General features: G+C 38.8%; 1 protein-coding gene across 6 annotated transcripts in view; it reads left to right on the forward strand.

Moving 5' to 3' along the window:
* CDK13 (cyclin dependent kinase 13) overlaps positions 1 to 15,135 on the forward strand; it is a 45,642-nt gene extending 30,507 nt beyond the window's left edge. Inside the window, exons 7-14 of one of the 6 annotated variants that reach the window (XM_075083695.1) lie at positions 242 to 298; positions 3,022 to 3,123; positions 3,243 to 3,320; positions 5,461 to 5,577; positions 6,552 to 6,683; positions 8,875 to 9,080; positions 12,080 to 12,640; positions 13,726 to 15,135. In XM_075083695.1, coding sequence (XP_074939796.1) covers positions 242 to 298; positions 3,022 to 3,123; positions 3,243 to 3,320; positions 5,461 to 5,577; positions 6,552 to 6,683; positions 8,875 to 9,080; positions 12,080 to 12,640; positions 13,726 to 14,585 — 2,113 coding nt within the window. In that variant the 3' untranslated portion in view covers positions 14,586 to 15,135. The remainder of the gene's footprint in view (positions 1 to 241; positions 299 to 3,021; positions 3,124 to 3,242; positions 3,321 to 5,460; positions 5,578 to 6,551; positions 6,684 to 8,874; positions 9,081 to 12,079; positions 12,641 to 13,725) is intronic. The other 5 variants (XM_075083697.1, XM_075083698.1, XM_075083696.1 and 2 more) reach the window with 5 other exon arrangements.
* Positions 15,136 to 15,362: the final 227 nt, after the last annotated feature.

Genomic DNA, 15,362 nt, shown 5'->3' on the forward strand with positions numbered 1-15,362 from the left:
CAGTATACACCTGAATTCTGACTGGCATCCAATGATGTAGATACTATTAGATGAGCATACCTAAAAATTACTTGTCTTTGCTAGTCATTAAGTTAGTGTATTTTTTTTTAACTGAAGAGATGCACAGATTGTAAGGCATTGCTTCCTCATTGCAGCTGTCTCAATCTCAAACTTCACCTGATTTGGGGGGAGGAAATCTAACAGGATTAACCACTAAATAGTTCTTTGCTTTTTCCACCAGAGGGCAGATAAAGCTTGCAGATTTTGGGCTTGCTCGGCTGTACAACTCTGAAGAAAGGTAAGAGATAATTACACTGTGAAAAAGCATTCAGAAGTTTAATCTTTTTGCATAATTCTAAGTATTACGAGGTCCAGAAGACTGTTTTGTTTAGAGTGATGTTATTGTACTGTAATACAAGTAATTGCTTAGGAATTGGAAAGAAGTGCATGTTGTCTTATACTGCATAAAAGCACAAAACTCTCTTTGTGCAAGTGTTTTGTTTTCCAAGTGTTCTGGATAAATAACTGTGGAGAGTGGGCATACATTGAATGGAAACGAAGAGTTGCAGTCCTAAGCAGGTTGCATCAATATGTAGGTTTTTACTATTAGTTTCTGGTCCTGTAAACCTAAAGTATATTCTTTCTGTTGCTATACCGAGGGAAAGCGAAATCTTTTTGCTGACACAGATTAGTATACAGTTTCTTTTCAAAAAGCACTCCTTTTGTGTAAGATTTAACCTTACATTTGAAGAGGTTCATTGTATTCTTTAGGCAGTCAGTGCTGTTGAATCTGCTGGAAACAGAGATACAAGTTTAAATAAAAGTTATTCTGAAACTTCTTGTGACTTGTGCTTCTGTTGTTCTTGGCTTCGTTATGCTCGTACTCCAGGAAACAGGTGCACAGTTTTTATAATTAAGAACTTCGATATTGATCTTGTAATGCATGTGTTTGTCATGTGAAACTGGATTTTCAAAATTCAGGCTGAATGGTCACTACACTAATATGTGCGCTGGGTGGTTGGATATAGAGAATATTAGCTACCTGAGTTTACTTCGATTTCTGCATGCCTAATTTGGGAAATAATATCCATAATGTTAGCTTTGAATTTACTGTTTTTTCACAGAGCTCTGAGCTTGTTGTTGAATCTGATAGCATTAGTTTCATTGTCTTCTGAGCTTTTATTTCAGGAACATATGCTTAAGTACAGTTATGAAAACTGTTGAGTATAGTAGCAGGGTAATTTAGCAGCTGCTGCATAATTAATTTTTGTTTTGGATGTACTTACAATAAAGGGGATTGATGCCATCCTACCTTCTTATTTTAACATGCACCAAACTGACCTAGTTTTTTTTCTGTTTAACAATGGGTTTTTTTAATGTCTGTTTTTAAATTAATGTAAATTTTGCTTGTAAAACTAACTGTTCATTAAGAATTGAATGGTTGAAAGTTCAGTGTCTTTATAGTGGAAATAACAGATTTTACTGTACATCAAACAGCAACATTATTACGCCATTATACATAAATGAAACCATGATTAAAATGTAGTCATGCTAGGTAATAGAATTCCCAGGTGAACTTGGGGAGAATAATTAGAATCTCATTAGTAGATTTTTGACAATTCTTTCGTCATTCATTTTCCTTCTGAGTAGCTTCTGACCTGCAGTAACGGATGTAATTAATGTATACCAACAAGTGTATAATAGCTGCTGCTTTAAATTCATGTATTTTACATTTGATTTACTGTTGTTTAGAATTATGTACTTTAAGGGTACAGAATTTAGTAGGAGCATAATGGGGAGGAAATAAAAATTTAATTTTAACTAAATTCCCATTGGTTGTTGTAGTTGTGCTCCTTTAAATGTTATTCTGGTGGATTTAATATGTTTGGAGTAGGAGATATGACAGATTGTGTAAGAAAACATCTGTTGAAATAAAAAGCACCGTATACTAATACATATGAGTGGTGTATCTGTAGAGGAAGTCCATACCAGGTAAACATTTCATAGGGGAATGCTTGCTTCAGAGATAAATATGATACATGATGGAATTATTTCAAAAAAACATACTACATTTTAAAAATGAATTGGGGAGTTTCTTAAAGAAAAAAAGGACTCGGGTGACTTCGCAGAAATTATACCTTTACCACTGAATATGTTCTAAGACCTTGTTAGACTTTATGCTACTGTATTTCAAACTCCACAGTTAATGCTACTCTGTTTTCTATTTGGAGTTACCCAGTGCTGGTAAGAGTGAATTATTAAAACTGAAAGTATTTGGGGATCACTTTTGAGACACCACGGTTGAAACAAAACCAGAACCTAACATCTGTTTTCTGCCTTCCATTCTGAACTGTTGATGCTGTATCTCGGCCTGTCCACAAAAAAGAAAGCAGGTCTAAGATAGTGGAAATCCTTGCCTTAGAATGAAGGTGGAAAGGATTATTCCTGGTGACCAAAACTTCTGGTTAGAGCTGTAGAGAATTAAGGATGTTGTGAAATATAGGAAGATTTTGGAAGCATTCCAGGCTTTGGAATCAAAATTGTTGAAGGATGTAGTTCAAGAAAAAGACTGTCCCTTTTGCTCCTACTTACAGAGGGGAAAGTGACTTTTTTCTTCTTTTCAGAATGCTTATAGAGGTCCTATATTCCGTATTCTAATAATCAATAGTTGCCCAGAAATTGCTGGTTTTATCCAAGCAGGTCCTTCTGAAATGACAAGCAATATAATAAATACACAGTATTGCTATCCAAATAATAATTGAGATGCAGGATTCACATAGCATCGAGATGGCTATGCGATTTTTTTATCTATATCTTCAATCTGTCCTTTGATAGCCTTGGTCAGACGGTTGCGTTTGCTTTTGTGCATTTGCAGCTTTGCGGGACTAAAATTAGGAAAAGGGAGTGGAAGATTGTGCTGTTCTTAAACAGCACTGCAGAAGTAGAGTCCTCAAAGTATCACTTTTTCAGAAATGAGATCATAATAAAATGATAGTCCTCTCTCTTTCCTCCCCCCAACAGCCGACCATATACCAACAAAGTTATTACATTATGGTATCGGCCTCCTGAACTTCTGCTTGGAGAAGAAAGATACACGCCAGCTATTGATGTCTGGAGCTGTGGGTAAGAGTTTGGTACAGAAGTGCAGCAAGCATAAAAATGAGCCAAAAGTAAATCTTAAATGTTTCTGTCAATCTGTATTGAAACCCATAATGATGGAATTGCACAAAACTGTTTTACAGCTGCATCCTGGGTGAACTTTTTACAAAAAAGCCAATATTTCAAGCAAATCAAGAACTTGCTCAACTGGAACTTATAAGGTAACTTGCAAGCACTACCACATAATAGGTTTCTCACGAACTGTCAGATTTCTTATGTTAGATTTAACATCGGAGATAATGCACTGCAAACATTTACAAGTACTCACTTATCACTCACTGCTGCCCTGAATGAGATGTTAGAGGTTTTGAGCAAGTGACTTTTGCTCAGATACAGAGAAGAGTTTTTTGTGAATATTCTGTGGTCCTAGAAATGTATGGTTGAATAACGAGGGTTTTTTGTAGAGCAGCTGGAGTTGTCTGTTACTGAAGTTGTGAAGAGAGGGTAGTCAAAATGCCTGTTTTTTGAGATGACGTTACAACTTCCTTGCAGCAGATCTAAATGCAAACATGGACAATAATAAGGACTAGTGGGATTTGGGAGGAGTAGGTACTTGGCATGCAACTGGCCTTGAGTTCTTATTTCAAGTCTTCTGCATACACACCTGGGCTTTATTATTTTTGTGGGAATACTTCTGTTCTCTTACAAACTGCCAGACACTTTATGGACGTAAAATTTCTGTTTCTTTCCTTGTCACAATAAATCATAGAATGATACGTATATAGCTCAGTGGAACCAGAGCATCTTTTTTTCCCCTTTATTCAGCAAGAAAAAATTGCACTTGATTCTGATATAATAATTGACCTCGTAAGTGAGGAGAGGTCCTCTTCCTAGAAACAAGGGGAAAAGAGGGTGACTCCTGTAGAACTTACAGAACCTGAACAGTAAATGGTCAACACTATTTTAAAAATTAAATTAATAAACAATATTACAAAGTTAAATTTTGAGATGTTTTTCAAAACAGATTAAACGGTAGCATGTTTCTATGTAATAAGTTATTAGCTGGCCTGGAAAAATGAAGTACTGGGGAAGTATGAGGCATATCAGTGGTCATTTGCAATCTAATGAAACCCGTGAGTTGGGAAATTTTTGCTTTTGAGCACTAGATGGCACTGGAGCACGTCACAGTGCAGTTATCTCAAGTTTTTTTTTCTTTGTGTTGCACCTCTGGTACAGCAAACTAAAATTTTGCTGTTTCCTTTTGCTGGAAGCTCCTGTATGTACCTCATTTTTCCTCTTCACTGATGCTATGCATTTTTGGCTGTTTGAATGTAATATATCAATTTTATCAACATCTCTACCACCATCATGTTACAGTCAACACTTCTACATTTGTCCTTTCTAACTTTAATGTTCAAAGGTACAGTTGAAGTAAATTCTGATAGGAAAAGATAGAACTATTTTTTTCTTTTCCCTCCTGAAAGTTACGTACCCCAACCAGTGTGAAGTCAGATTGGTTTGCATAGCATTCGGGGCATAATTGATAGATCATTAGGTCTCTTACGCTTAAATCCAATAAAGGGTCGGAGTGAACTAGGGAAAGCTATTTGCAAAATGTCCTTTTATGACTGCCTGCATCAGAGTTTGAAACCTTGCATGTACGGTAAAATGCCTCTTTAGTTCTTCTCAGAAGAGTGTTGGTCAACCTGTGCTTAGCCATCCTCAGTTGGACAAAATGGGTGGGGATGGAGGGAGAAAAATAAAACTATGGGTAACTCCATTTGCGGAGGTAGATGAGGCTTGAGACATAGAACTCATAACTGAAGTAAAAAATACACAGGTTTTGTAGTGGTTGGATCTTGCTTCTGCCTTTAGGCCTTACTGAGACTTTTTTTAACCCGTGTGTTTTCAGTGTCAACCAAATTCTCAGAGAAAAGTGCTTTTTCAGCCATTTGGTGTATCTTTGTTCACTGGCATTGGAAGCTAAAGACATAAAAGTTAATTAGCACTTTAAGCCTGGGCTGCCAGTTCTCCAAGTCAAATACCTGGAGGACTGTCCAGACGTAGCTGGTTACGTTTTTCAAAACATTTGTGTGGAGGATGCCTTGGGTGGGGTGAGGCAGAAACGGGGGACTTCTTAAAGTAAGTTTGGCCTCTGCAGGGTGGCTGTCTTTCATAGACAATTCACCATTATTTAATGGTGTTGGGTATTGGACAGTAGAGAAATTTTAGCTAAAAGAACCTGAACATCAAAACTAAAAAATGTTTTTGTAGTCACTGTACGTGCAAGAATAAAATGACAGCTGTGCTCGCTTGTGGTTTTGGATCTCATACCCTTTTTTTCCCTTCTTTCTGGTACAGCCGAATTTGTGGAAGTCCTTGTCCAGCAGTGTGGCCTGATGTTATAAAGTTAGCTTATTTCAACACAATGAAACCAAAGAAGCAGTATCGTCGAAAACTGAGAGAAGAGTTTGCTTTGTAAGGATGAAGAAATAGTTTAGCCAATTGTAATAGCATTAAGTTTTCCTGGAGACTTCATGAACTTCACTGTTTTCTGGAGAATGAACATAGATTAAGTGTAAAGAAAAACGGCTTTAGGTTCTTATCCGTCCCATGATACCCACAGAGCTTGTATTAACCCATATTTAATAGGAGCTTCAAGAAGAGGGAAGAAGGCCCTAGGATTTCAGCCACCTGTCAGGCTTCACCTAAGGAAACATTTGTTTTCCATGATTGGTACACCTGCTTGTTGTCCTGTCCAAAAACCAGCTCAGAGTACTTAATTGTTTTTTATTAGGACAACTGGTTACAGCTAAATATATAGTCTGGTTAACATTACAGTCTTTTGGGTCATAAATTCATTCAACACAGAGGAGTTATCTGAACTGTGTATTCTAAAGTACTACCATTGGACTAGTTTTGTGCAAATATCGCACGTGAAAGTTATGGAAAACAGCTGTAAGCTTATTTTAAAGGGTTTGTTCCCCTCCTTCGGTCACTGTGGGTTTCAGGAGATATGTATCATCCTGTTCGTACTAATGAGACTTAGACCTTTAAAGCAATAGAATTATTGTCCATGGACCAATCAAAACTGCAGCTCCCTGGGTGCTAAATTCCAAAGCGTAAAGTAACAATGTAGTCTTGCCTTAAACAGATGGTTTGGTTTGGGGTTTGTTTTTTGGGTTTGGTTTTTTTTTTTGGTAAGGACACTGTTTCAAGCAATTAAACTGCACAAAGCAAAGAAAGCTTGGGTTATGTGCTTTCACAGGTAATAAAAAGTGAAATTTATCTCTGCCTCTTACTACCAAGCTCAAGTTGTGAGTGGGTTTTGTAAAGATGTGAGTTATCTGAGGACTTAATGATCAGTTATTTTGGAAGGGATGTGTTTATTAAAATTTTGCACAGAAGGACGTGATTGAAAATAAAAATGTTGATGCTTTGCTCTTTTCTAGCATCCCACCAGCTGCATTAGATTTATTCGACTATATGCTTGCTCTGGATCCCAGCAAGCGCTGCACAGCCGAACAAGCTCTTCAGTGTGAGTTTCTGAGAGATGTGGAACCATCTAAAATGCCTCCTCCAGAGTAAGTAGTTTCCTTTGGTAATGGTCATTACCTCTACGAATTGTGAACATGCACCAATGTCATTAACCTCATTGTGTTTTCAGTTAAAGTAGGTGGTGGCAGAACAAAAATGTTGATACATACAGTTGTTTAATGCACTAAAATGGTTGTGCAGCTGACTCTTACGCCATGATAGCAGTGGTTGTCAGGATCTGAGATCCATTTCATTTGTTATTCCTAGAGCTAGTTACTGAGTTTTAGGACCTTTTAAAAAATACCCCTTATATGAATGTTTCTAATGTTGAAACACCATCATTTCCCTTTTATCTATGTTTATCAGTGTCTACTTTTTCCAAGGGTTTTGAGGTCCTCCATGAATCTGAGTTGCCACCTTTGATGGTGGAATGACACTGGGTATAGAACTCTACAAAGGTGCCTGCGAGTTAAAGTGAAATACCATAAATAGTTTCCTGTGCCAGAAGAGATTCTTGGTTTTACAGGCAGGAGAAGTGAAATACTTTGTGCAGGGTTTTTTCCTGTCGGTTTCTCTGAAACTAAATTTATTGCAACGTCCAGTAGGGTATTCTCAGTGACTTAATTGTCATTTTAATCAGCACAAATCATATTGGAACAGGCCCTGAGGAAAACAGTGAGGCTTCATTCTTCCCTCAAGATAGCTGTCAGAACACAGAACGTTTATTTGTTGTTTGAGTAAGTTGTACCTGCTAGGCAGCCTCTACTGTCTCCCTTTTAGTTACTAACTCAGGAAAATGTTTGAGTTTTATCTACGAATTTTATTAAAAATCTTGAGATTTGCATCTTACATACACATGGTTGTTACTAACGCTCCTGATTCATGAGGCTATGAGATTTCATTATGACTGAACATGACTATATATGTGTCTGTCTGAATATCGGTAATCAGGAATCTTAGGCTATTCACTAAAAATCTCAGAACCACTTGTACAGCATGTTGCTTATATGCATTTTAAAGTAAGTGAATGGGAAGAAATGTGGGTTTTTTCAGGGGCTTGGTAGTGCATCCATTCTAGAAGCTGATACATGGAAATTCAAAACAAACTGATCATTGGTGTCCCTTTAAAAATAAAGAGGAACCACTCTCACTTCTGACAGAGAATGCACAGGAAAGTGCTGACTGTTCTCTTGGAAGACAAAAGTTCTGCTTTGGGAAGAAACAGCTGTTCATTCAAAGCAAGTGACAGTGCTGATTGCAAGGACTGTAGGATACTTCTCACAATGAGTTCTTGCTTGCTTCCAGTTGTTTTTGACTAAATACTTGGCAGGTCTTTGACCTGGTTGCAGGGGGAGAGAAGATGAGAGGCAGTTGTCATATTTGCCTTTCCAGTGGCTCTTGTCATCTGTCACCTGATTTTCCCATGTTCCTGGGTGAGGGGACTATTCAGACAGTTATGTAATAGGAGAACAGGAGGCACTATTTTTACTGCCTATCTCAGTATTTCCATTATCTGTGGGATATGGGTCTGTGTTCCTCAGGAAATCAGAATTGGGATGCCTGCAGGGAACAGTAATGGAAAGCTAGAACTGGGGGCAGATGACTTCCTTAGGAGACTTTTGCCTCTGCTTTTATCTGTCTTAAAGGACTGGGACATCCCTTGTTCTTTGTAGTATCCTAACTTTGCTAGTGTCAAGTGCTGTTTATTCCAGCAACTTTTTTATTCTCTCCCCGCTCCCTGGTTGTCTGTGCTGGACACCTGTAAATACTAGATAGCCATGTCTATTATTGTGGACAAACAGTTGAACTTATCAGGCAGTAGTAATTTTACAAGTGGACAAAATGAATTGGTCGCCTGGACCCTGAAAAAAGCACTTTCCTGTTTCATAGCAAGTGTGCAGCATTGATTTTGAAGTCTTGAATTAAAGAAACAATTAGGCTTTTCATAAGTACGAATGCAGGAATGTAACACTGATTCTCATTTTAAGGTACACGTTCCCCTTTTCTGCCAGAGGGACCTGTCCTTCTGAAATAGGCAAGCAATGAAGAGATTTTGGGCAGAAAAAACTGATCTGAGATTTTGCTGGCTTTGGGTGTGTTTTGATGTATTTCTGAGTTCCAGTAGGGTCATCTTTCAATAGTTACATAATTTGAGCATTTATTTTATCAACATGGCTTAAAAAAAACCAACCCAGACCATCGAAGGTAAAACTGATTATCTCTAATCATTCTTTGCAGCCTTCCTTTGTGGCAGGATTGCCATGAGCTGTGGAGTAAGAAACGCAGAAGACAGAAGCAGATGGGCATGACTGATGACTCAACAGCATCTAAAGTCCCTAGGAAGGATCTGTCTCTAGGCATGGATGAGAGCAGAACCAACACCCCACAAGGCATGCAAACTTCTTCCCAACTCAAAACTCAGGGCAACTCTAGTGTAGCACTTGGTCAGTAATATTTTCGGTTCTTATAATTACCTTCTACTTGGATTGCACCTCTAGAAATTTTAGATGTTATTTTCAGACTACTGACGTCTCCTGGATTCTTGAGGGAGGAGGAACAGTATTGTAAGTTGAAATCTTTGTTACAAAAGATTTACCTTTGCTTTTGGAAGCTAGGTGTTCCTGTTAGGTTTTACTTAATTTTTCAATCTGGTCAGAGGAACTACCTTGCTCTGCATTTTGAGGGGTTTATATCTCTTGCTCATCTATAATTCTTCTGTAAACCCACAAGCCAGCTGCTGCTCTAAGTTCCTTACAATCTCCATGGTTGCAGGAGCTTTACTGGTCTTGATAAACTGATCAGAAGGCAGATTTTAGAACAATCATCATTTCAAATGAAACAGATTCCCTCTGCATGTTGTTAGTACTGAGCTTTACAAGTTGTTGGGGCTAAACCAAGTTGTAAAAAACACAAACATTAAAAAAAACACCACACAAAAAGACCCCAAAAACAAACCCCAAAGCCTGGTATAACACGAAGTAGCTACCTCTGTAGATTGCACAGCCATTAATTCTGAAACTTAACTGAAGTATCTTGCTTGGAGACCAATTTTATTTATATAATGTAAAGTAGTGGTTTCCTATGTGGACACCATTTGAGATACTCAGCAGTTCAGTGATAGTTCCCTCATAACACTTAGAAATATGCGAGTAACAATAACAAATGGATACCTGATGAGGTTGATTTAGACCTTTCTGGATTGTGCAAAGTGACCATAAAGCCTGTGGCACTCATACAGGAGTTCAGCTGAAGAAAAACAGTAAATGCATTCACAGGGCCTGAAAATTCTTTAATACTAACCATCTTGAATCAACTCTTAATTTAACAGTAGAGCAGAACTTCAAATACTCTATGCAAAGATACATAGAAAATAATTCTTTTGATTGTATTTTATTGCAATTTTTTGCCTCTTGCTCCTGTTCATCCTGTTTCTCACTGTAAGCCAGCTGTAAGCTTCTGTTACTCTGTATGTTTAGCCTAAAGTTTTGGCAGCATTTTCAAGCATGGCTTTCTGTAGCCCTTAAATTTTTTTTCCTCCACAAATGAAAACTGTATGGAAGTTTAAAGAGTCCGAAGAATAGTAGTTATTTCTTTGTGCTTTTACAACAGGTAGCCCAATGAGACTACTGTGTTTATTAGTCATTAATACTAACCATGTAAAATGAACTAAACAAATAGAGAAGGAATCATTCAGACCTATAATCCTGTTTGCTCATATGTACATAGAAAAATATATCTAGGTAGAAAAGAAGACAATTTAACTTTCAGTGGAGCTTAGACAGTTCCGCACAGAAGTGTTTTCTGTGTTAAGCAAAACACTTCTGGAAGCCATAATGTACCTTAGATAATATACCAATAAAGCACACTAAAGAACTTCATTTACAAATGCATGCTTTCAACAAAACTGTCGCATTTGTTTCTGAGCACCCCAAAAAGAAGACGTTAAAAACACCTTGGATCAATTGCTAATGTTCTGATTCATGAATGGCACCCCCAGGTTATTGCATCGTAGAGTTTAACAGGAGCTATGTAGAGCTCAATAATTCTGTTCTAGAAGAAACTGACACATTTCCCAGAATACAGTTTCTTCTTGGAATGGACTTGAAACTAACCAAAGAGTATGGAATAAGTAGATCAGTTCTCCTGTCTGGCATTTTTCTGCTGAATTTTCACTGAGAGTCTGAGAGAAGTTTGAGTGTAGAGCGTACCATCCCCAGAGGTTACAAAATCAACCGTTAAGCATGACGTCGGAGTGAGAGCCAGCAGTGCCATGCATTAGAAATTATGGGGTTTTCTGTATTGCCAAATAAAAGCTAGTTTTATTTTTATTTTTATATTTATATAAATATATAAAATCGTTGAGGTCCCTAGATCCTCCCTGAGTAGGTTCCGAGTGCTTGTTATCCTGGTGCACATCCACAAGTAGGTTAGTGGGTTGTAGGCTTTGCAGCACTTTCCAGCTGTGCTGCTCTTAGTTTTTCAAGGCAAATAATATTTTTGTGTGTGACACCATTTTTTTCAGGCATGGTTTTGAATCTGCTATGAATTAATATATTGGTGAATTAGCAGAATGGCAGGGATAGAAGAGGACAGAACATGTTTGTGTTGTTCTAGGTTACAAAAATTCAGGGCTCTGCCAGCACAGACACACACACTCATTATTTAGTTTTTACCTGCTTTCTTCTCTAAGTCGTCTACTCATAGGGCATGTTGAAGTCCATGCTGCTTCATTTCCTCTTTCAAAATAAACTACCACAATGGGTGTTTGAAATTGAGAAACTACTTTGATATTCTTACTTCCTCTTTCATATTCCCCCGCATCATTATAGTCTCCTCTTAATTGTGGCAAACTCCACTTCATTGAAGAAATTGTATCTCATCACAAACCTGCATTTTCCTGCTACTTGCTGATTGGCTTCTTGTCCTTCAAACTCAGCACTTGCTTTTGCATTTATGCCCCTAGCTTCTGGGTCACCTAGAGCCTGGCCACTTGAGCAGGTGTTAGAATTCAGATGCTGAATTAGAACAGGCCAGGTATGACTGGAAATGCATTTTGCAGATAGCCACTTTTTAACAGGGGGATGTGATATGTCAAAGATAGGACATTTTGTGGGGACTGGAAATCTTAGAGTAGCCTGTAACAGGTGGCCTTAAGCCCCAGCTTAGTTGTGTTACGGAAAATTGAGCTCCAGCTTGCTGTTTCTCATCTGTCCAAGTGCATGTGTGCACTCCGTGAAAGCCAATTGCTTTGTGTTGGATCTTACTATCCCATTTCCTATAGATACTCCCCCAAAGGCAGTTAATGTGTAAAAGCATTCCATTTCTGTGTTGTCCAAACCTATGCTTTGCCAGTTGTGTCAGCCATGTTAGATTAGTTTTACTTTTGAGTTTCTGAAATGTGCCAGTTCTAAATAATACTTAAAAACACCTTTTTTGTCTTTAGCAAAAACAAGCACTGGACAGCAGTTAAACCAGAATGAAGTGGCAATCCTGCTAAACCTGCTACAGTCTAAAACAAGTGTTAGTTTGGCACAGTTTGCCCAAGTGTTGAATATTAAGGTAAACCCAGAGACTCAGCAGCAACTAAATAAAATAAATCTTCCTGCTGGAATTTTGTCAGCAGGTGAAAAACAGTCAGAACAGCAGCAGCAGCCGCCGCCGCCTCCGCCACCACCGCCAGAACAGGAGCCTCTAAAACAGCCGGCCGTCACGCAGCCTCCTGTACCACCTGCTCAGCTGAGTCAGCCTAAAGTTGAGACTGATGCTGCCCAGGCAGCTGTACAGAGTGCATTTGCTGTTCTGTTGTCTCAGTTAATAAAGGCTCAGCAAACAAAACAAAAAGATTTTGTGTTGGAGGAGAAGGAAAATGGATCAGGAAATGAAATGTCATTACAACTCAGGCAGCCTCCAGAGCCCACCACTCCTGTGCCCGTCAGCCGGGACGATGTGGAGTCTCCAGCACCTGGCTACCCCCATCTGATCAAGTCATTATATACATCTGCAGGTACTGAAAGTCTTTATTGCTAACTGGCAGATACCTTGAGCAGTGGAGATGTCATAGTTTGGGGATAAAGAGCTAACATGTTAACCATATGAGTCTGTGTGAGTGTAGGAGAGATGATTAAATTGATTTGTCATGTTTTACATCTGGATCATAGAATTTGTCTTACTGTAACAGGCGCCATGCAGACAGAGCAAAAGATGATCCCTACTATAAGAGGTACACAAGTGCTGGTAGTATTTCAGAAACAGTTACACTGATCGTTATTCTGGGGGTTTGGGGTTTTCTCAGCGGTGTTTGTAGTGAAGAGAATCTTCTCTAGCAAATTCATAGACAGAATTCACCAATTTTGACTGTGTGTTTAGGTAAAGCCTATTTTGGGGACAGGGTATTTTATTTTTGTTTTCAATGCTGACTACAGCCATTTCTTACTGTCAAATTCTGTAAGAGGTTACCCATAACTGCCACTAGCATGCATGGTTCAAGGTTTCTGTTGGGGTCTACTAGCGGCTTCCGTAGTCTTCTAAGTTTAGACCTCTGTTGTTGATCTTTCTGGGTTGCTATTTCAGCTTTATTATATGGTGATTTATGTATTGCTCAGTGGTGTTTGCAGCTGTTGAAAGAAATACTCTGAAGTGGTGTGGGGGTGGTTTTGGGGTTTTTTTTGGGAGGTTTTTTTGTTGTTGTTCTGTTATTTTTTAACCTTAAGTTTTGCTTTTCCTTGAAAGGGTGGCCTTTTGTCCCTCAAGACTTTTATGCCTATTTGCAAATCTTTTCTGATCCCTCTTTGAATTTTCTAGTCTTTATGTGGTGCTTGAGGTTTGGTTTGGTTTGAAGGAACTTGTATGGTTTTTCTTTAACTGCTTGCCTGGTAATCTTGCTTTGAGGAGAAACCTGCATCACCCTCCTGAGGCAAATGAGCTGTTGCCTTCTCTGGAATAATCTGTCCAACTACCAATACATTTAACTAATAAGCTAATGAGAATTGAAGTAACAAACCTCTGTATTGTTCCAGGAAAGAGTCCTTTCCTTTCTGGTATTGTTACTGTGTATTTTTATTCCAATGCTTTTCTTTTTCATCTGCCTAGGTCAAGAGGATTTGGTTAGGCCGTCCGAGATGAGGCTTCTAAACCGAACACCCGAACAAGAACGCCCTCGGATCTTGCCTCCAGACCAGCGTCCCCCAGAGCCACCGGAGCCTCCGCCTCTCACTGATGAAGACCTTGATTATCGGACAGAGAACCAGCATTTGCCTATAACTAACTCTTCAGGAACAGATCCTCACGCAGGAGTGAAAGCAGCTCTTCTGCAGCTGCTTGCTCAGCATCAAGCTCAGGCGACAACAGAGGAGCCAGTACAGACGAGCGTGGATTATCAGGCTAGAGACTCCTATGTAACAGGCCCAGACTACAAGGATAGCTTTGGGTCGTCTTCCTTCTCATCTGCCCATTATGGCAGTAGCGATGGAATAGGAAGCGGATCATCAGGAGCATTAGAAAGGAGGAGCTTCCTTGGAAACTCAGATATTCAGTCTTTGGATAACTACAGTACTGCTTCATCTCACTCTGGTGGTGCCCCTCCTCCTCCGCTGGCCTTTTCAGAATCCTTTCCCAGCTCAGTAACTGGTTATGGAGACATTTACCTCAACACTGGCCCCATGCTGTTTAGTGGAGATAAAGACCATAGGTTTGAATACAGCCACGGCCCGATCCCGGTGCTGGGGAGCAGCGGTGACGCTTCTGCAGGGCCAGAGAGCACGCACTCTTTGCCCGCAAAGATGCACAACTATAGCTACGGAAGTAACTTACAGGAAAACCCCAGTGGCATCAGCCACATGCATGGACAGACTTGGACTTCTCCTGCCCAAGGACCCGGATATTCCCAAGGATACAGGGGACACATTAGCACATCTGCAGTGAGAGGGCGAGGCAGAGGATTACCATATTGAGTATCTGTTTTTCCTCAGGCACATCATTTTTATCTGGAAAAACTTTTTTTTTCCCCTAGCTGCAGTTTAAAGCAGCAATTCAACAGACTTGAATAATGTTAATTCAACAGCTTTATTTTTATGTGGAAAAGGGTCTTGCATACAGTAGGAAAAATTAAAAATGCTTAAAACTCATGCTGTCTGAAAACTAGATAAATTGATTGTACATGTTCACAAACTCTAGTTCTGAATTTTATTTTGTATTTTGGCGGTTTTAAGTGGATGCTAAATTTAGGGACATCAGCTTTTTATGGCACTCTTTCAGATCTTCTGAACTATGCACATTTGTGCTTTTTTTGTAAGTTTGGACCAACTTTTATGTAAAAAAAAAATTTTACAACAATCAAAGCAGGGCACTGATTTATTTGGTATTTTTCTTTTTACAGAACTACCTTTAGTCAAAGGTCACTGTCAGTCTTTGCACTGCTTTCAGTGTTATTGTGGAAGGTGTACTTTGTGCTCATTTCAGATAATAAAACACAACCTTTCTCTTGATGCAAAATTTTATAAATATTTGGTCAATGTTATTTTTTTTTCTTTCAAGAAAAAAAAAAGAATGGATGTTCTGGTAAAATGTTCTCTCCATCTCCCAGGCTTGTTTATATAAAAACTGTTTTACTTGAATGGTAAGTGCCTTAACATGTAAGCTTAAGGTCTGCAAAAATTTGGAAGTACTTTATAAATCGATATGAGAATACCTAAACCTAGGTAGTTAACATGAAAATTCAGATAATAATA

This window comes from Phalacrocorax aristotelis, chromosome 2 (assembly GCF_949628215.1).
Source record: "Phalacrocorax aristotelis chromosome 2, bGulAri2.1, whole genome shotgun sequence".
Lineage (NCBI taxonomy): Eukaryota > Metazoa > Chordata > Aves > Suliformes > Phalacrocoracidae > Phalacrocorax > Phalacrocorax aristotelis.